At 39.0% G+C, this 27,575-nt stretch overlaps 1 protein-coding gene across 5 annotated transcripts in view; it reads left to right on the top strand.

The window, feature by feature from the left end:
• MID1 (midline 1) overlaps nucleotides 1–27,575 on the top strand; it is a 400,721-nt gene that overhangs the window by 318,584 nt on the left and 54,562 nt on the right. For all 5 annotated transcript variants that reach the window (XM_036016641.1, XM_036016640.1, XM_028522396.2 and 2 more), the window contains exon 3: nucleotides 9,798–9,893. In XM_036016641.1, coding sequence (XP_035872534.1) covers nucleotides 9,798–9,893 — 96 coding nt within the window. The remainder of the gene's footprint in view (nucleotides 1–9,797; nucleotides 9,894–27,575) is intronic.

Raw genomic sequence — 27,575 nt, 5'->3', positions numbered from 1 at the left:
CACAGTATCTTAAAAACAAAAATGTATTTCTATTCATCGAAGGCTAAATGTTGACCATAGGACATTGGAGTCTGGTAAAAAGGTTTGATGGAATATCCGTTAAAACCCTGTTTAAGTAAAAGGCCAGAACATATTCGTTAATGAGGATCTGGCAATGTCATCATCTCCTTAAGACAGAGCAAAGGGGATACAATCAAAATTATTCAACGTCTGAGTGATGGAGGAAGGAAAGCCTGAAGTGATATATACCAATGTGTATGACATCCATCAATATCAGGGGATTTTATAGACATTAATTATCTAGTGTTCTAAGCTCCACTTTGGGTGTATTTTCTGATTTATAAACAAAGAAAAATACAATGATGGAAACAGAAATCAATGAGTGTGCACGTATAAACCCAACACCTTATTCGCAAAATGGAAGGAACTAACGAATCTTCATGCTGTGCCTTCTTTACTTGCTTTTGACTATGTTCTTGCTATAGCAACCGTCATCCAGTTTAAGATCCTTTCTTATTCTTTCCCAGTCTGCATCTTGTCCTTCTCTGAACAAAAGCTGATAGAGGAACTTATTCAGACTTTGTATTTTACCCACGATTAATGCTATTTTTTCTGTCATTCAGAAGTTGAAAATTGTTGTGGTAGCCAACAAAAGTAGACAAAAAGGATCTTCTTTAGAATTTTGAGTGCAAGAATGATAAAAATTTTAGGCATATTCCTACACTGTCATAGCTTGGGTTGAATATATTAAGTGAATTGAATGATATTGAAATGTTTAAGTGGTTTGGACCAACAAAGGAAATATTCTGTATTAATAAATAAAAGGCATTGGGATTATTTGGTAAAATATGTTTTTTTCCAGAAGACAGCACTTTTATGTAAAGGGCCAGTATTCAACTCTGTCACTGCAGCTCTGAAGCAGCAACAGACAGCCCATAAGTGAATGGGAGTGTCTGTGTGCCCATAAAACTTTCTGGGCATGGAAATTTGGATTTCATATACTTTATATGTGTCACAAAATTGTATCCCTCTTTTGATTTTTTTAAAGATTTTATTTATTTATTTTTAGAGAGGGAAGGGAGGGAGGGAGGGAGGGAGAGACAGAGAGAGAGACAGAGAGAGAGAAACATCAATGTGCGGTTGCTGGGGGTCATGGCCTGCAACCCAGGCATGTGCCCTGACTGCTTCTTTTGATTTTTAAAAAGCATATAAAAATGTGAAAACCTTTTTACCTAGCTAGCCATTTAAAAAGAGGCAAGCGAGCAGGATTAGGCCTGCAGGTTGCAGTTTGCAGACCTCTGGTTTAGGAGATTAAATGTTTCCCCCAACTTGATTTTTTTCATTTGAGCAAAAATAATAAACTATTAGTCTGTTTTCCAATATTTTCATAAACTTTTCACCATTTAATTCTTTTTTTATTTTAATCATTGTTTAAATACAGTTTTCTCCTTTTTACTCCCAATCCAGCCCCCCTCCCACCCCTCCCCACTTCCCTCCCATTACCACCCTCCCCTTAGTTTTTGACCATGTGTCCTTTAAGTTTGTTCCCGTGAACCCTTCCCAATGTCCCCTGAAACCTTTCACCATTTAATTCTTGACTGACAAATCAGTCGCCTCTTTTGAGTCAACACCATGGATATTCTGTGACAGCCCAGAGTGCTGTGTTGAGAAAGATTCAAGAACCCAAACAGGGGCAAATAAATGAACAGAGAAAGGCAACTGGAGAGGTGCCAAATTGGACCTTCATGGCGCTTATACCTATGCTATAATCTTATGAAATGCTTTCTGTGTGTTCCACTGATAAAAAATTACAGTTGTTTTTTTCTGAAATGTTTCTCTCCAGTCATAAATTTTGCAGTGAAAATCATTACTTTTAAGTTAGAGATTTTCAAAGGCTGCTAGGAGCTTATCTTCCTTTACTTGATATTGATTGTCAAAAATGATGAATGTGTTTATTGGTCAGTTGCTCACCTCTGTTATTATAGGCAGAAAAAGGGCTAGGGATGGGAATGAACAAAGAAGGCCATTCACATCTCTGATACCTACAAATTAGTAGTCATCATTGGAGCTGCTAAAATTATAAGTAAATGAACATAACTACACTAAGATTTTATTTATCTTCCTTAAAACTGGAAAAGTCTTCTAGACCATAAATGGTATTTAAAAATTGTTCTCTGTGTATTATTGACAACCAGATTAGAATACTAAACACTGAACTCCTGATGATAGAATTTATAAATACATAGAGCAGATTCTATGAAGTTATTATAGAAATATTAAATAAAACCTGACAAGGTAAATACAGTATCACATATCAAAATGGCTTTAAATTGTAGTCCATGGAACACTAGATTTAAATTTGTATGCAGATTATGTTTTTATTATGTTTTTGAGGTTCCCTGGGTGACCTCTCTTGCCAGGGCATTTGGAAATGTTAACTATCATAACCAATGAAAAAAAGCATTAAAAATAAAACCCGCATAAATCATACATATTTGCGGTCTGTCGCATGTTGAACCTGAAGATAGCCTTAAACTCCTGCAATGTAATTAAAACACCTTAAGAGTTTAGTTACATATAAAGAATTTATGCTTTTATGCAGGTGGCATGTGTTAATGCGGGTGTGTTTTCATATTAAGGGTTGTGATTCAAGTTTCTCAGAAGAAAATATATGGCTTGTGGCACTCAACGTGTTCATATCCTGATCATGCTGGAGTGGTGGTGTTGGGTGTCAGGGCTACAAACACAGTTCCTGAATGTCGTTTTGAATATGATGGAATGAAACAAGCCAGATCTGTGTTTGCCTTGAAAGGTATCCAGACTTAATATTATACTTTAAAGACATTCTGAAGCATCGACTTCAGCATAAGAGCAAACATTCTTTAAGGCCTGGACAAACCCTAAAGGAATTACTGAAATCTCCTGTTTCAGGCATACATTTTAATAGTAGTGTTCAATGGCAAGTCATTAATTCCCTGATACCTGACTCTTAGATACAGGTCTCCAAAGGCTAAAATTAGGGGTATTTTTATCTGCTTACCTTGCTCTTTGATTGGGTATCAGTGTATGTAGAAGTACAAAGCTCATCTGTTAAATCTGATTTACTATTCTCTGTTGGTGTCCATATTCATGCCTAAAGGCTCGTATTGGGATTGGTATAAAATCAACCATCCTCCCATGAATTATTAAATTATCAACTCAGATCAGTCTCATTAAAAACTATATAACATAAAGAAGGCTGAGTATGGCTCTATGAAAATGCACCAGAAGTATGCATTAAGAACAAACATAGGAAAAACCAACCATCCTTTCTGTATGAAGTATACAGGAGTGCCTCATTCTCTTAAGGAGCACATGTTTTACAACTTTGTCTTTTGCAAGTTTGACTTTTACCCAGTCTTTTGCTTGACATTAAGAACCCAAATCAGCCTCCTTGAAGCTTTACGTTTAGGAGGATGATCTTGAATTACTTATATTCTTCTTCTTTAATGGTGGTGGTAAGAGGGGTGTGTTGAAGTCCATCAAATAGCTACACACTTAGGAAAACCTTATCCTTCTCAACAAATAGCCTGAGCACATCCTTTTCTTTCACAGAGTAAGAGTACAATGGGGTGGGAGGGAAACCTAAGGAAGAGGCAGTAAATTAAGGACAGGAGCAACTGGACTTTGGTTTCAGATAGAATTTGGGTCCATGGTAATTGATAGACTATCTGTTCATATGAACTTCTGTTTATAAAAATTTACTCAACCAAATGGGAGAGAGGTGGGGAGGGTTGGGTGGGTGGGCTGGGATGGGATGGGAGTCAAAGATAGAAAATCGTACTTGAACAACAATTAAAGTCCAATTAAAAAAATAAAATACAAGGAAAAGAAAATTTACTCAACCATGTAGTATTTGCCTTCCTAGAAATCTTGTGGTCTGATGGAGTTATACAGTATTTAGAATACTTCTGATCTATCAATCCCCTCTTCTTGGGTTCAGATTTAATGCTACCAATGAGAAAAGCCCTCAATAACAGAAGACACTGTTATAACAGTCTATAGAAGTTCTTAAATGAACTAACTACTAACTAGGTAGTTGATTTATTACTTTAGATTTCAGGAGGATTATCCAATGAATATTTGATTTTTCCATGTCAATTGCTCCCCCAATGAACATCTGAGGATTTATAATGGGAAGGGACTAAGCAGTGATAGGTATACTGTAGGTACTAAATACATTCTGTGGTTTTGTTATACTGTCTCCTTGGCAGTAGGATTATTTCCTGCTATGCAGATGAATTCCAGAAGAGAATGTATGTGCCAAGGCCAAGGAAGGAGCTTAGCCTAGGAGCCAAATCTCACTCACCACCTATTTTTATAAATAAAGTTTTATTGGAACACAGCCCTGCCAACCATTTACATATTGTTTATGGCTACTTTCTTACTAAAACAACAAAAAAACTGAGTAGTTGTGACAGAGACCAGATGGCCAACAAAGCTTAAAATATTTACTACCTTGGCCTTTACAGAGAAAGTTTACTGAGCCCAGTTCTAGACTCTAATGCTGTGCTGTCCAATCATGTAGCCATTAGCTACAAGTAGCAGCTGAGTTTTTTGAGATGTGGCTAATGGAACTGTGGCATTCCCATATAGAATGCTATATCTCACAATGTGGTATCTCATTGTGGTTTTAATTTGCATCTTTCTGATGGCTAGTGATGCTGAGCATCTTTTCATATGTCTCTGGGCCCTCTATATGTCCTCCTTGGAGAAGTGTCTGTTCAAGTCCTTTGCCCATTCTTTAACTGGGTTGTTTGTCTTCCTGGAGTAAAGTCACATGAGTTCTTTATATGTTTTGGAGATCAAACCCTTGTCTGACTTATCAATGGCAAATATGTTTTCCCATATGGTTGTTTTGTTTTTCATTTTAATGCTGTTGTCTTTAGCCATGCAGAAGCTTTTTATTTTGATGAGATCCCATTTGTTTATTCTTTCCTTTATGTCCCTTGCTGTAGGGGACGTGTCAGTGAAAATATTGCTGCGTGAAAATTCTGAGATTTTCCTGTCTATGTTCTCCTGAAGGACTTTTATGGTGTCACGGCTTAGATTTCAGTCTTTTATCTACCTTGAATTTATTTTTTGTGTCTGGTGTAAGTTGATGATCAAGTTTCATTTTTCTTTTTACATGTTGAACATGACTATTAGAAAATTTAAAATGTGACATGCATTTATGGCTCACATTGTAGTTCTAATGACCATTCTGGTTCAGAGCTTAGCATGTGGAGAATATGTGACCTCTAGAAAAAGGTAGGAAGGCAGAAGATGGGAAAGATAATAATATCTTGTATTTGAAAATATCTTTCAAAAGCAATAAAATCTACTAATTTGGCTATTTCTCATAAGAAGGAATACTGAAAAATAATGGATTCGGTTGTCCATGCACAAGGTGTTAGTTGAGTTCTCCCAGAGGAAGACCCTGACTCAGAATTCAATTGGGGGGCTATCTGGGAAGCATCTGTCAGGGGAAAGGGAAGCTGGACAGAGAAGGGAAGGAAAAAGAGTGTGATCATGAACAGGTTGTTGCTATGGGCACCTGAGCTCCTCCCAGTGGAGCTCTCTGAGAGATTTGATGACACAGGACTCAGAGTGGTCCCACCAGACAGGTGAAAAACGTGGGCTGTTCACCTATCAACTGCCACTAGTCAATGGCTGGTTTAGGGCTGTGCTTAGGGGCATTAGCCTCCCCTGGTTCTCTCAACATTCCAGCCTGCTCTGCCTGTGGCCAGATAAAACCCTGGAGCTGAAAGCAATTGTTTGCAGCAGAGCCATCAGCTAGCTTGAGAACGGTGACCGCCTGAGGCATGAGGTTAGACCCTGTAGAGTCTTGTACTGACACCAAACTGAGTGTTTTATCTTGTAGTCTATGATTTCAACAAACATCTGTATAGTCCCTGGTGTCTGTGTTCATTTTCTCCTCTGATCGTAACAATGGCACAGATAGGTAGATTTATCATTAGCCACATATCATGAACAGGAAAACTCAATCCAAGAGTCATTTGTCCAGGAGAATTCCGCTGGGATGGTAACTCCAGTCTCCTCACTCTACATGGGTGGTCACTTCTGCCTGACTCCTTGGGTTGCTGCGAAGCTCAGCTCCATAAGGAGCTGCAAATATAGTGATGTTCTTGAGGTAAGAACAGGAAACTCAAACTTTTGGGAGGAGGTACTCTGCAGAATTCCTGAGATATCCATAGGGAAGTAGATACTTACATCTGCTTAGTCCCAAGACTCTTATGCCAAAAAGGATTATCTCTCTTTTACATAAAACACAGTCAAAATCAAGAGGTTATAGGACCTGCTGACTGCCACACAAGATGTTCGTGATACAGTTAAATTCTAGAAAACGCAACAGCAGTCCCCATAGTGGAAGCTTATGAATGCATGGTTCATTGAGGACTGGATTTTGTTACCTTCCCATTACCCGGCCTCTCTTCAAAAGTGTTGTCAGTCCCTCTGGTACCTCTTGGAACTAGTGTCTCTCCCAGCTTTGTTTCCCTTTATTATACTTCTAACTGACTTGGTAATTCTTCCCGGACTTCAGTAACACTTGTACTATTTAAATTTAAATAACCCCAAAGGACGTAGATAGGTCAATATGTTTAAACCACAGGCTTTAGTCTACATATTAGTTGATTAAAAACAGACTTTATACATGATGTATGCTTAATCAAGGGAGGGGAAAGCAAGCAGATGTTTGTAAAATCTAAATGTGTTGGGCTATATTTATTTGGCTCTCTTGCTGACTCGCTTAAGAAAAGTCATACCTATGACAATTGAACTGTAAACAGTTAGATGATGTGTTTCCCTAGAAATTTCCTGCTCTGAAAGGTCAGCCAAAAAGAAAAGTAAAAGGATTCCCTAAGATTGACATACCAAAAGAAGTTGACAAATATACCATAACATGGCCATATTTAAATAAAGGACATCGAATAACAGAATGCCTCGAAATTATGCTCTGCTCTCTGACCGTGAAGTGACTAAAATGGTTGCAATTCATTGAATACAAACAGTAGGGAAACTTTGGCTTTTGTTATTGTTGTTGTTAAGAACTTTGAAAGCAAGTTTTCCTTTGATGCAAACACGAAATTATTAAGTTGCACCTAAATCACTGTGTCTGGTTTATTCTCCAACTTTTTATTATATGTCATCCTTTAACTGAGAAACGATTACTTTTCCCCTCCTTTGAAATATTTATATTTGAAACACTTCACATGTTTCAAAGCCAAAATTGAAGATTTTTATGGGTCTTCCAGTCTAGGTAAAATATGCACAAAAGCTTCCTCTGAATTCTGAACACATGAGAATTATAGGTAAAATATTTTAAATGGATTTTAAAGAATAATAACCAAGCTTAAACGTAAGTAGAAATCTCCAGAGACCGGAAGTCAAAGGAAATGCAAACTGGTGAAGGGAGGCCGAAGCTGGGCTTCTCAGAGAAGCAGAGATAAGCTGGGGAAGCAGAGACCTGAGGGGCCATGTGGTGGTGCGTGTCCTGCAGGTGGCGCGAACCTCAGACCACCTTGTACACCTGAAGGAGGCGAGGATTCCCCCTTATAAACTCTAGGCTCAGCGAGTCCCTTCCACCTTCTATGCAATTGGAGCCAGACAGAATTCCCATGGAAAGAACGAGAAACACTTGAGTCAAACCAGTATCTGAGTCTCTGTGGCACACGGGTGTCTCGTGGGAGGGCCCCCTCTGGAGAAACAAACTCAGGCCCTAGCAACAGAGTGAGCATCTCACCTGGCTGGGCTGTGTCACTCCCAGAAGCACAACCCAGGGAACAAAGTTCACATCAGATGATCTCTCAGACAAAAATTGTAAGACACAAGGTAAAATCAGATTTGGGGGAAACGTTATGCAAACACAGGAAAATATGAACTGCCTTTTCTAAAAAGAGCTTAAGAGGAAGTGTGTTTACTTGTCTTGAAATTACGAATGGGGGAATTGCATCCTGGGAACATAAACAGAAAGTAATTCAGTAAGAAGACGTGATAAATAACCTACTAGAAATGAAAAATGTGGTCATTAAAATTTTAAAAAATTGTTAATAGGATAAACACCAGATTAGTAAGCATAGCTTGTTAAGAATGACCAAAGAGATCTGTGCTTCTGACTTATGCCGTTTAAGTGAGAATAAAAGTGATTCTTTTACTGAATATACCTTTCTAAATCTAAAATTTAGGAAAGGAGAAAGAGTAAACATTTGCAGAAATAAATTTCACAGCATTATCACCTTTATGAAATTGTTAATTATCAAAATCCCCCTCGTGCTCTTTCCAAATCCTTTTTCTCATGTGGTATTACAAATCCAAGATCTATTTTCTTTTTTTGAATATTTTATTTATTTATTTATTTTTTACAGAGGGGAAAGGAGAGAGAGTGGGGGAGAAACATCAGCATGTGGTTGCCTCTCATGTGCCCCCCACTGGGGACCTGGCCTGCAACCCAGGCATGCTCCCTGATGGGGAATCAAACCTGCAGCCCTTTGGTTCGCAGGCCAGCGCTCAATCCACTGAGCCACACCAGCCAGGGCAAGATCTGTTTTCTTTTCAATGAAATTTCCTTTCATTCCATATCTTCATTGTATTCGTGGAATTGTCTATATGTTACACACACAGATGTCCTAATCCTTTGCCCTCTCATAACTCTCTGATCTTGGTGTATGACATTGCCCTATTCCCTGCCTATGGAACACACTTCCACATGCTCACCTGCACCTCCAATCCATCTTCTCAAGAAATTCCCACTCTGGTTCATCAAAAACTTCCTGTCCATCTTTCCAGCCTCAGTGGAAAGACCGTGTCCTCTCGGAAACCTTCCCCAGGCAGCTCTGCCTCTTCTCTTGATTACAGCATCTCTCTCCCAGTTGCATAGCCATCTCCTTATGGACAGGGAGTACATATTTTTTTGTTCTGTTTCCACAGTATCTTTCTCAGAATCTGGCATACAGTGGAAGCTCAATACATACTTGTATGAATGGATAAATAAATTAATAAAAGGTATAAATGAAGAGCGTACAGAATGAGAAACAATGGAGAAGTCTTAATGAATCTTCTACAGAATAGGAGATTATTGTGAATGAAAATAAGACATCATAGTCATTGTGGGGAACTTGAAAGTTGATATGCTAAAGGAATAGGCAATAATTCCAAATTCTTAAGCAGGCTACTGATCTAAAAAAAAATGTAGAATTGAAGAAAATTGGATCTGGCATCGGTAGGTTGATAGGCAAAGAATAAAAGCCTGTATGATAAAAAGGTACTAAGAGTGAGTAAACGTCTTAGAAATGCCTGTAAATGACCATAATGTCAGCAATAGCTGGACAATTAATGCCTTCCTCCAAGGGATTGACTCAGCCGATCCACAAAATGGTAAATCCTAGAAATCCAGTAGTAGTAGATTTGATGTAGGAATATATTCTTTATATCATTGCCATTACTGATTCAGATAAAGGAATAGAAATTCAATGACCTCCTTTCTCCCCAGTTCATGACCTAGGAGTAACCTATAACTAATCGTACCTGAGTTAGTACAAGAAGCAGACCCAAAAGAATGGCATTTGTATATTTTTAAAAGGCTCTTTTAAATGTGACTTTTCAAAATCCAGTTTAAACCCATAAATACTTGAAATTGCATAGATATCATTGAGGTTTCTGAAAAAAAAAGTATCAGTTTTCTTGAGTATGAGTAATTTTATGTATAGTGAAATATTAAAACTATGCAGAATAATATTTTTCCTCTCTTTTTTGAACAGCAAAACTTAGAGACCAACCTTACCAACCTTATTAAGAGAAACACGGAACTGGAGACCCTTTTGGCTAAACTCATTCAAACCTGTCAACATGTTGAGGTGAGTATCTGTGTGTGGTGTGTTTCATTTGCAAACTGCTAGATCATGGTTTTTATACCCTCAACATTTCTATTTTTAAAACTGGAATCTTCTTAAAATTAGATCCTTTGCAAAAGCTAAATGTGTGAGATGGACGAAATTGGAAGGAGCTCTGGAACCCTAGAGAATCTCTTCCCATCGACTGCTTGCCCTGATCCAGCTTTTCTTAGCATTCCTAATATTGTAGACTCGAATACAGCCTACAAGAACAGCCAAGAAAAAGCGTTATTTAAAAGGCATTGTATTGGCTGTCGTCACATATTACCACAAATTTGCATAGTGTAAAACAATAGAAATTTCTCTCCCAGTCTGGAGGCCAGAAGTCTGAAATCAAGGAGCTAGTAGGGCCACCCTTTCTCTGAAGTCCCTAGTGAAATCTCCTTCCATGACTCTTCCCATACATTTTCTAGTGGCTGTAGGAACTTTTTGGAGTTCCTTGGCTTGTAGCTGCTATGGTATGGTCTAGTCTCTGCCTCTTTCATCATATTGCATTCTCCCAGTGTATCTTTGTATTGGTGTCCAAATATCCTTCTTCTTACAGGGACACAAGTCATTGGACTAGAGGCCACCCTACTCCAGTATGAACTCACTTTAACTTGATTATATCTGCAAAGACCCTGTTTCCACATAAGGGCACAGATACCAGGGGTTATGTCTTGGGCATACACTTTCTGGGGGAACGCAATTCAACCCCCTACAGGTGTGGATTCAATGCATCTTGGTTAAGAATGCTTCTGTGAAATTGGCCACAGTTGTGATGTGTTGGGATTCATTAAGTTAAGAGCGTGCGAGCAGGAGTGATAGCAAATGCAAGTTGCAGAATCCAGATCTTTCTGATCCTCTGCGTAGATGGATTCTCTTTTGGCAGTAATCTCACCAGGGAACATTTTGAGCCTTGTTGATTAAACAACACTGTAAATAACAGAGAACACGCATAATGCTTGTATTATTGTAGGGTAAAGCAAATATGTATTATAGGAATAAATGGATGAACAAAATGGAATAATCCCGGTGCTATAGTTTATTTTTATGATGTGATGGTATTTGATGTTTAGGACAATAAGAGAATTATTTCTCTTCAGTAAAAAAAATTTGCCTGTGTTTTATGGGGAAATCTTCTAAATGCTTTATGGCTTGGGTGATTATTTCATTCAATTTTAGATAGTTACTACTTAAAGCATTAATGTCTGGTTTTCATTATAGCCTGTAGTGGTTTCAGAACAACTGTCTTGCATCTAATGCAATACTAGTATGGCTTGACTTTACAAAATGCTATTCATCCTAACATGTAAAATTATATTCTGTAATGTGCAATAATTTCAAATGATAGATAGATGTATCATTGAAAAAATGTATAAGCATGCCCTGGCTGGCGTAGCTCAGTGGATTGAGCACGGGCTGCGAACCAAAGCATTGCAGGTTCGATTCCCGGTCAGGGCACATGCCTGGGTTGCAGGCCATGACCCCCAGCAACTGCACATTGATGTTTCTCTCTCTCTCTCTCTCTCTCTCTCCCTCCCTTCTCTCTCTAAAAATAAATAAATAAAATCTTTTAAAAAAAGAAAAAGAAAAAATGTATAAGCATATTTCATTTTCATTTCAAAAGATTAGCCATTTAGTTGAAATATAGGCTTTTAAAACAAACATATTACTCAATTAATTGTAGCAGGCTTACAAATAGACACATACAAGCTATTAAAAGTTATTCCAGACAAGGACTAAAGAATATGCATTCCTTTCACTGTTGTTGTTTCTGTATACATCCTTTGGAATAGAAAGAAATGTTTGTGAATGAGTAAATCTGATATTTGGGAAATTTATTCTAGATAAAAATTAAAGAAAGTTAATTATCAGTAGAAAAAGTATGGTACTAGCAGTACTTATTTTTCCATGTTCCCTTAGTCATAATTATTAATATCCTCAAAGCATAATTTTCAAAAAAATTGAGCATTCATAAAACAAACAAACCAGCAAAATATAGCCAAAGACACTGAAACAGAGAACAGGCTGACAGTGACCAGAGGGGAGAGAAGAGGGAATTTCAGGGGAGAATGGGAAGGATTTACAGGAACAAATATAAAGGACACACAGACAAAAATTAGGGGTGGGTGGAAATGGGAGGGAGGTGGGGAGGGCTGGGTGGGTGGTCTGGGATGGGAGTAAAGGACAGAAAACTGTATTTGAACAATGATTAAAATAAGAAAAAGTGAGCATTCAATTCTCATATAATAATGCAATGAGTCTACACTGCAGATTTATTTAACTGGTTGATGAAGGAAACAGCAAGATGGTAAAGCTGGCTTGAAGGAAGATAGCAGAAACAGATACACACAAACACTGGCGGAGGAGGGTAGTAGGAGAAAAAGAATGATAGAAAGCTAAATTAAATGCGAAACTGGTTAGTAACCTGAAGGGTAATAAAGTCATAACATTTGGGCAAAATAAGTTGTATATCATCAGTGTTCTCTAATTTAGCGTTTAACTTTGCAGAGACTAAGCCCTAATCAATAGTGACTAGAAAGAGAAACTCGGCTCTATCCCAGCCTGGAGAATCAGATGGTCCTTGCTTAGGCTGGCTTGATGTAGTATGTTGTAGTACGACACCAAAAGGGCTCACAGTCTTCTTTTTGCTTTATTTCCACATTTTGGTTAGTTTAGTTTAACATGACTTTCTGTGTATCCTGTTCTAGACACAGTTGATCTAGGAGCTGTGTTCACTCAACAAATATTTCTGGATAAGGGTGTAAATGTTTGCTTGTGGTCACTTCCTTTGGTTTGTTAAAGGGTCACATTAGTTTGTTCATTCCTTGAGCGTGTATGGAACATCCACTGTGTGTGTGTTGCACTGTGCGTGTGTTGCACTGTGCCAGGTGCCAAGGATCCTGCCCACGAGGAGCCTACCACCTTGACTAAGACAAAACAGCCACTAGGGTATATACAAAATAGAAAACTAATTGCCGTAAGAAAGGTGTGGATTGCATACTTCGGAATTTCAGAGAAGAAATTCCTTCCAGATGGCGACTGGGAGAGATAGGGCACAATCTGATCTTGTCTTGAAGGGCTGGTAATATATGGGCGTACGGAGGGATGGGAAAGGCATGGAGATGGAAAAACGAAGAGTGTGTATACACAAAGCAAGTAGTTCATCCTGTGGAAACAGAAGGTGTGTAGGGGAATAAGTAGAAACTGGCTTTAGAGAGGTGACAGCTGGGTAGACTTTACTGTTGCATCTGAGTTTGAACTTTATTTCATCTTGAAGGGGTAGTGAGGGCTGGAGGAATGCAAAGACGCCCGTGTAACTTTCAGTTACAATCAGCACCCCTAACTCTTTTTCAGGAAATGGTATTTCTGGTTACAGGGAAAATAATGTGGATACCTTGGTGCAAAATGACTGCACATCCAGGGGAAAACATCGCAGCACTGGTAAACTCCAAAAAGGTAGTTGAATTTGTCAGGCACCAGCATGATAGTCTTCTAAATCAGTGGAGTGGAAAAGAATGTCCTGGTTCGCATCCTACGTTCCTAGACCGTATTTCTTCCTTTTCCTCTTCCTGAAGGTGTCCTTGGGTTTGGGTATGAGCATTCCTCGGGAAAATAATCCCCATGCCAGCTGGAGCTGAAAAATGTAAGGCTCAGAGGCAACTCTCAATTGTTGTAAATGAAATCAACAAGTTCCCACAGGATCTTGAGGAAATGCCACATCCTTATAAGTCCACACCTCCTTCCTGGGATTCACTTCTGCTTTTCTTTTGAGTGAAAAGGGTTTCAAGGTCTGCCCCCATCCCCATTGTTTTTAAAAGAAGGGTAAACAAACGAAATGGTTTTTTTTTATACTAAGCACCAAATCTTTTAAAAACTAGAGTGGGGAGGATATGAAGGTCAAGGCAGCTTAGGACTCAGGATGTGGAGGCATTGAAAGAGCAGTATCAGCTAGATTCTGCAAGAAATGCTTGTGTAATGTGGTGCTGGGATTCTAAAACCTAGTGGGTTTTTACTCACGGGGTTTTGTTTTCTTCAAGAGAGGAATATGGTAGAAAATTCCACTGGGAGGAATTTGAAGTCAGTTCTGGGGTACAAGACAAGCCTGCCTATGAGAAGTGATCAAAATGTGGGTTAGCTGTAAAACTTAACAATTCTAGGTCAGATATAGTCTTTTTCTCTTCATCATCTCCTTTTTTTTTCTTTTAGAAATCAGAGGACCTAGCTTATTAGCTAAGCAAATACTTAGAATCACCGATGTGTGCCAAATTCTCCTCACATTCTGAGAATTGAGTTCTTTCACAGGAAATACAACACCTGGGCACACACACAGTAGATGCTCATTTTGGGAATTACTAGTGACCAATGACTGAATCCACAGTGAGGTGGTCAAGAAAAACTGCAGGAGGGTGACTAACTGTCCTAGTAGTTTGGAGAAGACAAAGAAAGGCTCAGCTGACCTCATCACCCTTGCCTGAGCTCACCCTAGGAGGACACCTTCTAAGCCAACATCCCATCAAAGTCCTGGCATTAGCCTGTTTGGCTTATTTTGCCTTGTCTGTAATCACTTCTTTAAAAACAACTTCTTTTCTCTTGTTTTTCATACTAAGTTTTTAAACTATATTTTTCTTTTATTTTAATGGAAAGGTTGATCTCTTACTATCTTTCTCTGGGTTTTTCCAGTGCTAGGTGACAGTAAGGAGTGACAATTTTCTTGTAGGTAAATGAAGTACCATTTAATTAAATTTGTGTTCAGATGTTGGGCTCTCTAAATTGAAAAGGAAGAGGATGATGTGTCATGGTACCTTGTCAGAAATGATGAAAATTGATTTGGGGGTCTCTAAAAGATTTTTTTCAGTCATTCTCCAAACCCTAAAGGCATTCAGTTGTAAACTTATTTGAAATACAGGGGTGAAATCACCAGGAAGATGAACTTTTATGTTTAAATTAATTTGTTATGAAGTTTTATGCCAATGCACTCTCTCCATGGAAACCTTGGCAAATGCTTCATCTAGAACCATTGGATTCAGACCAGCATCTGAACACGACATGCTGTTTTTTTATTTTGCTTTTGTTTTTTGTTTTGGACAATGTCTGATCTTGGATGATATGTATCCCGCTATGGGCCAACTTGAATGTCTCAAAGTCATAATCCATTTCACTTGCAGATAAGAGTTAGATTCCCACCTTGTCTGAGCCCTTGTGAGAAAGCTCTTAAGGTACAATTTGAGTCCGATTCTGGCCTCCATTAAACCATATCAGGCAACCCACAGTCATCCATGGTTCTCTGTGTAAATGGCTCTGGGATGATGATAATGTGATAGTGTAAATATGGTGGCATTCAGATGAGCCACTGTGGTAAAGGCTGAGCTCCCAAGTTCAAGTCTTAGGATTCTCAGGGCAAAGAAGAAAAGGATCTCTTGGCTGCACAGAAATTCATCATTTCTGGAGAATATTCATGTTTTGACTCCTGCATATGTATAAGGGCTATGTGTCCAGTTTACTCTGTTTGCTAATACTGATAACTCATGAAGGAAATTTTGCTTTGCTCAGTGGAGATGGAATTTACTGTTCATAAAAGTAATTTGTTGCACACACTTCAATGTCTCCCTTAGACTCAAAGCTCTTGCCTTAAAAAAAACTGATTTATAAAGGGTGTTGGGTCCTGTTACCTTCTTAGTTCTAGTCATAAGGAATAATGAGAAGACATCAGCAGAAAGTATTCTACAGTGGCTGCACCAGACTTGAACAACAATAAAAAAAGGAAAGTCTTCTAGTATTTTGGAATAAGAGATTAATCTTATGAATGAGTGAATATAAGGCTTAGTGTGGCCTTACTTTCAGAATAACATTTCCAAGTTTCAGCTTTCAAACTTTTTTTCAAAACCATGATCCACACCTTTCACTATCTGCCTCTCTGTTCATTTTTGATGGAATGACTATTGTGTTATATTCACAATCCTACCAGCTGGCTCGGATTGGAGTATGATTATATGTATGTTCTCTGACGACAGTCCCTCTGACATATTTGAATTTAGTAGTGCAGCTTTCCAAAGCTAATATTTAGATGTGAAACAATTGGCCTTAATTGGGGGCCCAGTGGATGAGCTGTATCAATGAAGAAAGAAGACTTGGTCTTAGTGATGTATCTTAATATCATTTCTTCATATTCTGCAGGAATTCTTTATCACATCTCTCCTACACTATCCCACATATAATTTCCTTGCTTTGAAATACTTACGTGCTTGACTAGAGCAGTAGGGATGATGTGTTTTTTTAAAGATTTTATTTTTAGAGAGGAAAGGAAGGGAGATACAGAGAGAGAGAGACATCAATGTGTGGTTGCTGGGGGCCATGGCCTGCAACCCAGGCATGTACCCTGGCTGGGAATCGAACCTGCGACACTTTGGTTCGAAGCCCGTGCGGGATGATGTTTTTGACATGATATAAAGAATAATAAGAACAGGTTGTGACAAATTTTATTTACTTATTTTTAAGAGAGGGGGAAGAGGGGGAGAAAGAGAGGGAGACAAACATCAATGTGTGGCTGCCTCTCATTCGCCCCCTACTGGGGACCTGGCCTGCAACCCAGGCATGTGCCCTGACGGGGAATCGAACTGGCAGCCCTTTGGTTCTCAGTGGAGCTCAATCCACTGAGCCACACTAACCAGGGCAGGTTGTGACAAATTTAAAAAATGGCCATTGTAATTCTATCTCAGCTTTCACATGAGATTGCGGTAGTTGGGTGGATCCAGGTGCGAGAGTCAGAGATGTGAAAAGAATGATCTCACATGAGACAGTGACTGTCGGGTGGAAGATTGGGTCCCATTATTGCTCCTGTGCATGCTATTCAGAGACAAGCATGATCCCAATCATGCATTATTTTGTTACGGAACCAACCTCTTTAGTTTCTGGCATTTAATATCTAGTTTAAGTTCTTTTTCTCAATAAATGAATGTAAAAGTGCTTTTATGATAATCAAGCTGAAACTATCTTCCTCACAGATTCTGAGAGAAACAGGACACATCGTCTTTTACCTTCATTGGATTGGCTTCTATTTTTAATTGCTAAATGCTATAGTGAAAACTGAAGAGCTTTGTTCTAATTTTGAAATTCCCCAGCAAAATAGTTGAGTCATGCATATAAAATGTTCGTTAACAAGAGCACAATTGTAGCACTGCTTATTTTTGTTTGAAACAGAGAGATGAAAATTTAAATTCAGCTATTTAAAAAGCCTGAGGCTACCACCGAATGAATGCAAAGGGCTTTCAGTGAGGAGTAGCACAAATAAAGATTTTTACAACCAAGTGAGGTAACTTTCGAGCATAGGAATTTATGATAGAGTTTTTACTATGCTTTGAAAGTATTTTCACTAGATATAACATCAAGTTCATATATATGAGGTGATGAAAACGATCCTAGTAGCCTAATTCTTTAACTAGGCAAGCTCCATGTTAGGCTGTGATAAAGTGGAAGGAAGCCATAGGTTAGGAAGGTGGTGCATCGCCCATCCTTGCAGGTGTTAGGAGATGGCGACTGTATTGAGTGGTTATAGGTCCACAACAAGGAATAACCTGTAGTGGAAAAAAAAAACGAAAGTGGTAGGACTCATGCAAACGTAGACAAACAATAACTTCGAAGCTCCTACCACTTTCTCATTGAATTATCCCAATAGCCTTTTGAGGTAAATGTCATTCAAATTACCAGAGGAATGTGACTTGAAGCCAGACGCAACAAGAATCAGCCAGTAAAGAAATGGATTGATTCCAATCAAGTAGGAAAGCAACTGGAGTTGCCTTAAACCAGGTGACAGAGTTGAAAGAGATGATTAAAAAGTTAGATTCCTAGGGGAATTCTCATGGAAGAAACAATCCCATGTGCTGAGGAATTAGAAACCCCGTCCAATCACCATAACAGAAGCCTGATGAGTATGCATCTGTGGTACCAGTAAAACCAGTTCTTGTGAATTATTCTCAAAGCTTTGACCATTAATCCTTAACCTGCTAACCTCAATTTCTTTGAGATAATCACAGAAATTGCTTTCTTTAGCAAGTAAAGTTCTTTTGTTCTTCCTTTCCAAGAAGTTTGAGAAGTATGTATAAAGATGAAGACCTAAATAATATCCATAGAATCATTATTTTGTGTAACAATTTAGGACTAAAACATTTGTTTGTATCTTAAGGGTTTGTAGCATTTAAGAGAATATGGCATATTATAGAAATTTGACAGGCTAGCTTTGAGATTCCAACCTGAAACATGTAATTTATTTTAGACATGTGATTTTAAGTTTTAAGCACAAAATAGTTTGTTTCAAAGCAAAAATGTGATGTTTAAGAGAACTTGAGTTTCATTACATTTGTAAAGTTTAATTTATTAGATTTCTAAGACCTACTTAAGGACTTGGAAGGTTTGTGTTGTTAGGATTTTATTTTTACCCCATTAGGCATTTAAAGTACTTATAAAATAAATTGAATAGGTTACATTTATAAATGCAATTTAAAACATTACACGAATTTGGTGATCAAAATCGGAATAATCATTTTTATCCAGATTGGATGAGAATCGACTGGAAGAGGGCCTCGAGGGTACTTTCTGGGGTGATAGAAATATGTTGTATCTCAAGCCCTGGCTGGCGTAGCTCAGTGGATTGAGCGCGGGCTGCGAACCAAAGTGTCGCAGGTTCGATTCCCAGCCAGGGCACATGCCTGGGTTGCAGGCCATAACCCCCAGCAACCGCACATTGATGTCTCTCTCTCTCTCTCTCTCTCTCTCTCTCTCTCTCTCTCTCTATCTCTCTCTCTCTCCCTCCCTTCCCTCTCTAAAAATAAATAAATAAATAAAATGTTTTAAAAAAAGGAAATATGTTGTATCTCATCAATAGCCATGTGCTATGTGCTAAATGCAGGAGGAACGAGGAAAAGAAAGCTACTGTCCTGCTTCCCAAGGAGCCCAACCAACTAGGAGAGGAAATAAACAGACATGCACTTAAAGACCATGAGAATCTTTGCCCAAGGGTTGTCTCTCCATCAACAAATCACTATGTAGTTTTCCTTGAGCTTTTAAGTTCAAATTAGGAATCTCGTTATTCTACTCATAAATCCAAGAAATTTTCTAAAACCAAGAATAATCACTCTCAGGAGTCCTTAAATCAATGTTGGATTAACTCACGTTGAACAGACTCCACTCCATTGAACAATCAATTCCAACTATAAATTGGTTGATGAAGTTACCATAAAGATTTTTGTAAATTGAGGTAAAATGTACATGCGGGCCCTAGCATGGTGCCTTGCACATTGTGGGCACTAACAGGTCCATAGGATTGCTTCACGCATTGTCACTGGGACATTGGTAGCAGCCGCCTTATTCATGGAGAAATCAGAGCGCCCTGTTTCCTCTCCCTGTCATCCCTTAACTACTAAGACTATTGCAAAGAACTCTGGAAACCAGTAGCTTTAGCCACCTATACTTTAAGTGGAGAAAGAAGTAAAACTAGACACCAAGAACCAGGGGCTGCATTGAAAGTTTAGTTTGCAGCCAGAATCATAATAAGCACTCAGTGAAAATTGGTGTGGTTCCCAGTGTTATAAGTAGGGCTTCCAAGGGCAGAGTGTTGGCTTGTTTCTTTCTGATGCGAAATGTTTCTTCTTTTACCATGTAATCTGAAAATAATGATGCCAAAGGGATGAGATCTTAAAGAAGGGTACATTTTTTTTTCATATCTCTGACATAGCCTCAAGCTAATACTAATGAAAGAATGGTTACCTGGGTAAAGAGTGCCAGCAAATGCCCTTGCAAAGAGAGCACATGCCAACACTAACCTGGAGTCAGGCTCTGGCTACTTCAACAAAGGATTGTTTTAATTTCTGCAGAATAAAGTACTTTTTTTTCCTTCTGTTTTTCATGAAATGGCCTTAAAGAATTCCTCTTGTTTGTGGTCTCCAAAAAATTAGAACTATGCCCATGAGGCTGGCTTTTAAGTGTTCTATGAAACAACAAGAAGGCTTTGTTCTTGGTGATAAAATTAAAGCAAGCAGTGTTTGCGTTACCTGGCAGGATGCCGTCCCTGCCATCCCCCATCCTGCCAGTCGTAAATGGAGCATTCTGCTTCTTAGGTAGGAAGGTAAGAACGCAACATCTGTCATGTTTCTCTATAGAGATATAGTTGACCTTTCAGATAATGGAGTAAGCCCTAACTCAAGTTTTTTTTTAAATCCAGTTTTACTGCAGAAACTGTACATATCGAAACTTAAAGCTTTAAAGCCATTGTTTTGGAAAGACAATCATTTCACAAGTAGTTGAAATGATGGGAACGTGAGGAGTCTCTAGATAAAGAAATGTATATATTTTAGGCTGACTTACTCAATCTCATGTGTTTTCTTTTCTTGGCAACTTTGCCTGCCATTTCTCAGAGTTGGACCCATTTGTGGTCAGTTGCGAATGAACATTTGTAGGTGGATTGTGGCCCCATAGTCAAAAATGACCAAGGTTAGGATAGAAGACACTGGTAAATGCAAACTCTGTTCAGCTCCGAAATCAGTCCTAAGTCATTAGAGCTATAGAACAGAGATTTTTAACCAGTGTGCCACGATGTTTTTTAAAACACGCAATATCTTACTATTTAGCCAGGGGCACTGACTTCTTTTCCCTTAGATTGTGAAATTAAAAAATCTCAACAGCCAATACAACAATAGCCATCTGGTGTGAACAAATCAAAATTATACCTACTTTTGGGTCAGATTGGCAAAACACTATATTGTTTCTGGTGTGCCACAGAATTTCAGTAACTAGTTTATGTGTGCCAGGAGATGAAAACGATTGAAAATCGCTGCTATAGAATGAAGTGGATGAATGGGACCCCGGTGCCCTCTGATATCCACGAGGGCCCTTGTTCAATGTCCAGATTGTAGTCCCCTCTAATGGAAACACTCCTGTCTGTCACTGTCAGTGCCATGCCCACAGAGCACTCACCAGTCCTTTTCCCCTGGGCTGAGAGCTTTCAGCTGCAAGCCTGCTTGGGGGCTTTTTCTGCTAACCCCCCCCCCCAAAAGTTAATTCCAGAAGGGAGTTAATGCCCATCCACTGCCAAAAGCCTTCAAAGAGCCATGGATAGAGGCTGTTAGCTAAATACCCCTCTTCCTCCCCATCAGCTGGAGTGTTCTGCACTGGTTCCCAAAGTTCCCCATGGGGATTCATTTCCAGTTGCCCACAGTGGTAAGGCACACTTCAGTGGCTTCATCCCTTTCCTTATCTGACTTCCCCACTCCCTACTGGTGTTTCATGGCAACAATGTGTGCTTCTATCCCAACTGCATGCCCTACTTCGGGAACAGAATCCAAAAACCTCCTCTAAAATGGAATGATAGCACAAATCTCTTTATCCCCAGTGTGACCATAGTGCACATGTTTAATTTCCATAAACTCTCCTCTTTCACTGTATTTGAATAAATATGAATATTAAGCACTAGGCAACAAAGATATTTAAATAGCAGTCTACCAGCTTCTGTTGGTATCCTACAGTGGCAATAACCAGGCAAGATATTTTATACCTACCATTTGTGGGGGCATCAGGAAGACAGAAACAGGACTTAACATTTTCCAGTTTTACTTCTAGTTGCAAGCTTTATCAGAGATTTAATCAAATATACTTCACTCACTGTAAAAAATACCAAAGAGCCAAAGACCCAGCTCTCTTTCTTCACAACTTTGCAGGGGAGCAGATGGCACCTATACTTGAGTAACTCAGGCCTGGATAGGAGCCCAACTTTGTATTTTTCCAGTACGTCTCTATTCAGGAATCATGGCAAACAACTAAAAAGAATACCACTTAATGAGAAATGGCATGTGAGGCTGAAAATGAGTAACAGAAGGTCGCGGGATAGAAGCTTCCTCTTTCCATTAGAAATGACTTCCCTTCCCTGAAACACATCACTTCCATCCTCCCCGGCACTCACGGAACCATCCTCTTCTGTAAGTGATTTTTTTTAGCTTCGACCACAATGCCTAAAGGCTAATTTTTGGCTAAATGCATTTATTGAAAATTACTTGAAAATATTACTTTGCAGAAAATTTATGAGTATGAAAAAAACTTGATAGACACAAGTGCCCATGATAGGTTAATTTTCTTTTTTGTATCCAACCCAAACGGAAGGGTGTCAAGCATTTGTTTTATAAAGTGTGTAATTAATAAGAGAGAGGAAGGGAGGGGTTTATTGTTTTTGAATGAATTATGGGCAACACCTTCCATTTTGCTGCGTCTTTTTAAAACTGCTTTGAACAGAGTTACCATTAAACACAAAAAAGAAAAGTCTGTGGTATTAATGCCAAGAATGTAAGATTGAATTCAGTTGAGTGCACTCAGAAAAACATCCTGGGAAGTGCAACATGTATTGAAGTCAGAACATCGTGGGGGTAGTAAAAACCATATTGCAAGTATATTTTAATTTTTAAATTGAAATTCTGTGAACTCAGTAATTGCAACTATTTCATGCCTTGAAGGAAGAAAATTAATATATCAACTAGGTACGATATGCCAGATAGCTTACAGATATTTTCATAGAAAGTATACACATGAAGAAATATTCTCACAGAAATTCAACACATTTTCCATACCTTCAGCTTTTTGATTGCAAAGTTCATAATCTCTTCCTCTATGCTAGAGGTTGGTAAACTATGTCCCTATATCCGAATCTGACTCATCACCTGTTTTTGTAAATAAAGTTTTATTGGAATACAGCCATACCCATTTGATTACATATAGTCAATGGCCGCTCTCCTACTACAACCGTGGCACTGAGTAGTTACAGCACAGACCATATGGTCTACAAAGTTAAATATTTACTAGCTATCTCTTTACAACAAAGTTTCCCAACTCCTGTTCTACATATCATGGAAGACTTTTTTTTCTCTGCCTCCCTCCCTCAGCCTATTGCACCAAGAAGGAGCCTTTAAGGATTGTATTTGGGATTTGAAAGTAACTCCCAAAATTCTGGAGTTAGTACTCATCTTACACCTTCCAAAGCCATTGTTTTGGTGACAGCTGTGGACAGATAAAAGTTTTGATTCATGCTAAAAAGTCTCCAGGTAATCAACACAGGCTGGCTGGCGCTAGAACTCACCATGCTGATTCTATACAGACGTTCCAAATAAACAGTTTGTTAACCATAGTGACGGTTAATATTTATTGAGTAATTACTATGTGCCACACATTTTTCAAGGTCTTTTCATGTACTAATTCATTTAGCCCTCACCACAGTCCACCCCAGGGTTTCTCTGCCCCAGCACTTGTGACACTGGGTCACATTGGATAGATCATTTTATGGTATGATGGGCAGTCCTGAGCATTGCTGAATGTTTAGCAGCATCTCCAGCCTCTACTCACTAGGTGCCAGGAGCACACCCTTCCCCCACACACACACTTCTGCCCCACCCTCAGTCGTGGCAACTGAAAATATTACCAGCCATTGCAAATGTCCCCTGGGGGAACACCTGGTATACCAGTTAACCGTTGGTATTTTTTTCATTATGCAGATGAGGAACTTTAGAAATGGGTAGTTGAGGCAAATGCGTGAGAACTCACAGCAGTCACTAAGGAAGAGCTGGCATTCAGTCTAAGAAAAAATTCTTCATGACCCTGAGTTCTGACCTACCGCCTTCTCTAGCCCTGTCCACTCTAAATTATTTCACCTTGTTTGACGATTTTGTTTGACTGAAAAATTACCATCAACAACAGCTTGGGTGGACATGTGCCGCATACTACCATTGGGAGAAAAATTCCTTTTGTGAAGCTTCAGACTTTTAGGCAATAACAGTGGCATTCTGGTTGAATGGTTTCATCGTATTGTTACAGTTGGGTTTCATTTATAAGAAGACTTTTATTGCCCAGCTTACTACAATGTGTTGCCATTTTAATAGCATCTCACTCCTTCTCCAACATTCAAGCTTCATAATCTTAAAAGCCTTAAGAAACGAAGATTTATTATGAGTTCACGTGAACTGTTTTTTCAAAGATTTTATTTATGCCCTGGCTGGCGTAGCTCAGTGGATTGAGCGTGGGCTGCGAACCAAAGTGTCGCAGGTTCGATTCCCAGTCAGGGTACATGCCTGGGTTGCAGGCCACGACCCCCAGCAACCGCACATGGATGTTTCTCTCTCTCTCTCTCTCTCTCTCTCTCTCTCTCTGTCTCTCTCTCTGTCTCTCTCTCTCCCTCCCTTCCCTCTCTAAAAATAAATAAATAAAAGCTTAAAAAATATATTTTATTTATTTTTAAAGAGAGATGAGAAGGGAGGGAGAAAGAGAGGGAGAGAAACATCAGTCAGTTGCCTCTTGCACGCCCCAACTGTAGACCAGGCCCACAACCCAGGCATGCACCCTGACTGGGAATTCAGCAACCAGTGACCTCTCGATTTGCGGGAGACACGCAACCAACTGAGTCAGACCAGTCAGGGCTAAGGAACTATTTTTTGTTCTCATCACAGAAAGATAGCAAAACCCCATCTGGATAGTTAATCAATACATAGAATTGATCTCCTCTGGGCCAAATCAGTTTCCACCACATCACTCAGTAATAAAGACCGTACGTGTAGCTTCTTTCCATAGCCTCACTACTGACTGCTACTTCCCACCAACACTTTATGAAGAGATTCCATTTTTTATTTTTCTGAAAAGCCCTTCTTGGGCTTTAAAAGTTTTAGTCCAAGTTTTTCAATATTGAAGTCACCTATTAAATATTTTAAAATATTGTCCTGTACTTTGGCTTCTTCTCCAAAGACAGGGACCCTGGGAACTTGGCCATTCTTCTCACTGTCATCTGCTTGAACCAGATTCAAAAATATCTGACTTTGGTGTGAGAGCGCTTCAGGGTGAAGATTACATGTAAACATATTAGATGAATTACAGTAATACAGTCTGCTCTTACTCAATTCTGCTTGGCTCAGTTTTATATACAAACTCAAGTATTAGAGTCTCGTTCATTGTTCCTTCTGGCAGCTCTAACTTCTGCCCCAGGGTCTGGAATGTTCATCACAGCTGCCTTTGGCAATAAAACCCAAAGCACCCTCAGATCCTCATATTTCTCTTTGCACCTGGTCAGTGGTCCATGGCAGGGCATAGATCCCAATTAAATACAGGTTTTCCTTGTTCCCTCTTCTTTCTGGCCACATGTTTGGTTTATCTTGCAGCTCATTTGTGTTTCAGTTGCTCCAGCCCAGGGCAGTGTGCAATTAAGGCCCCCAATGTTTGTGTTTTTGAGCATAATTGAATTGTTATAGACATCATAACATATAACAATATGAAATAACAGTGCTATTAGAATATTATAACACTAATCCCTTTATATTTATATGCAGACTGAAAATTACACATTCTTATTAAAAGAGAAAAGTGCTATTGAATTTAAACAATAACAACATCAGCATGGCATTGGATATAAAAGGGTTTTAACCTTTCTCAAGGTCACCTTAATTTGAATCGTAGTACAGCATTGCTTTTGCCATGAAGACCAGTTTTAGGCAAATTGGTAAAGTATACATTTGTCTTTCATTCTAAGACAATTTTTATTGCATTTTTTACATTACCTTGTAGTCCCCTTATACCCTCCTGCCCCCAGCAATCACCACACTGTTGTCTTTCCCCATGAGTCCTTTTCCCTTTTTGCTCAATCCCTCCACCCCCTCACCCCGCCCCATCACTCACTGTCATCCTGCCCTCCATCTCTGAGTCTGTCCTGATTTTCCTTGTTCAATTTGTTCATTAGATTCCACATATAAGTGAAATCATGTGGTATTTGTCTTTCTCTGACTGGCTTATTTCATTTAGCATAATGTTCTCCAGATCCATCCATACATACTGTCATAAACGATAAATGTTTCTTCCTTTTTAGAGCCAAGTAGTATTCCATTGTATACATGCCCCATAGTTGTTTTATCCACTCATCTATCCCACTGCTGGGAATATATCCAAAAGAACCCAAAACACTAGTTCAAAAAGAACATAAACACCCCTGTGTTCATTGCAGCGTTGTTTGCAATCACCAAGATATGGAACCAGCCCACGTGTCCATTTGTCTTTTAAACCCCCACTATTGTTGGTAGTGATTTCAAGGATAGCAAGATTTGGAGTCTCACATCAGGGGGGTTGTGGTTTGATCATACAATTTCAAGAGTGCAGTAATGGTAGGCCAGTGTGGTGGGGGCTCTTCTGGGCTACTCAGGTCAAGGGGCACCATTCTCTTGGAATTCAAAGTGAATGATGGGCTCTGGAAGTGTGTAATGCAAGTGCCCATCTTTCCTCAACACCCTGAAATAAAATTTCCTTTCTCTAACACATTGGGGTTATCTGCTCCTAAGCTCACTTTACTGTTTGCATCTGTGTATGAATAGGAAGTCATCTATCAAGTCAGCATATCCTTTTCACAAGAGGAATTGAAAGGTTTTATTCTGAAACTGTAGAGATAGCTAACTCTTTGGAACAAAATGAGTTGACGAGGATTTCCAAAATACATATCAATAAGCTCAATTTCACTGTAAAGAGTAGCCAGATATATTCACCCATTGATGTTTCCTTCTGAGAGTTCCATAAAATATTTCCAACAATGTTAAGGCCATACATGTCTGAAATCTAACGATGTTTATACTCTGAATTGAACATCTCATTTTGCAGTTGAATACAAGTCAAATGAAGAGAGCAACTTTTTCGAAATACTTAGAAACTGTTTACAGACTGCTAAGGAACATTTCACAGACACATAGTCCAATTTTTAGTGTGTGTATGTAATTAAATCCCTTTAATGTTTATACATCCATGACAAGAACAAAATAATAAATGGTCTGTTTCACCCCACCCTTCTGTGAAATACTGCAACACTGTTATGCCATAAAACTTAGCAGTGGGTCCCTTGACTGGGCATTGCTAGCCAACTGCTCTGGAGAAAATAGCCAACCCATTTATGTTATCATTAATTAATCTGAGGAATGAGCACATGTAACTGCGTTGCTAGAAAAGGCAGATAAGCTGTGTACCCAGTGCCAACATACGTAGGACTGTAACTGATTATCGGTATCTAATATGAACATTAGTGAGGCTGAGTGGCCCTCGGTGCTGAATTACATCTAAGGGCTAGGAGAGTAGGACATGAGTATTGACCTTCTATTCTCACTGCTTTATTGAGCTTTCTAATTTCTCTTTCATTAGACTGTAACAGGATCAGAAAGTCATAGTCTGTCCAAGAGAAGCAGCAAAATAACCATAGGAAGAGGAGAGAGTGAGTTAGCCAGCTCCTACTAACTGTAGAAGACTCTGTTCTTCTGTTTCTTACTTACATGGTTTCCCTTCCCATTCTACCCATCCTGCCCCAAAAAATACTTAGAACAACTGTAGACACACAAGGTAGTAGGTAAATACAATCAATTCTCATTATTTTCATGGTACTTATGTTGTATAAAGTCACCAGGAACACTGAATTGGCTAACACTGAACCATTGCTCTTAGGGGGCACACACACACACACACACACACACACACACCCCTTGCATAGATTACAATCCTAAAAATAAGTTGTCCTGGTAGATTCTATTGTTTTTATTTTATAGAAGAGCAGAGGAAGTTCTGAAGTGTTAAGTGGCTTGCCTAAGGCTGCCTCACTAACAGAGGTCAGAATTTGGACTCAAA

Source organism: Phyllostomus discolor, chromosome X (genome assembly GCF_004126475.2).
Source record: "Phyllostomus discolor isolate MPI-MPIP mPhyDis1 chromosome X, mPhyDis1.pri.v3, whole genome shotgun sequence".
Taxonomy (NCBI): domain Eukaryota; kingdom Metazoa; phylum Chordata; class Mammalia; order Chiroptera; family Phyllostomidae; genus Phyllostomus; species Phyllostomus discolor.
The sequence above is the reverse complement of the archived record's forward strand: the minus strand, read 5'-3'. Positions and strand labels throughout refer to the sequence as shown.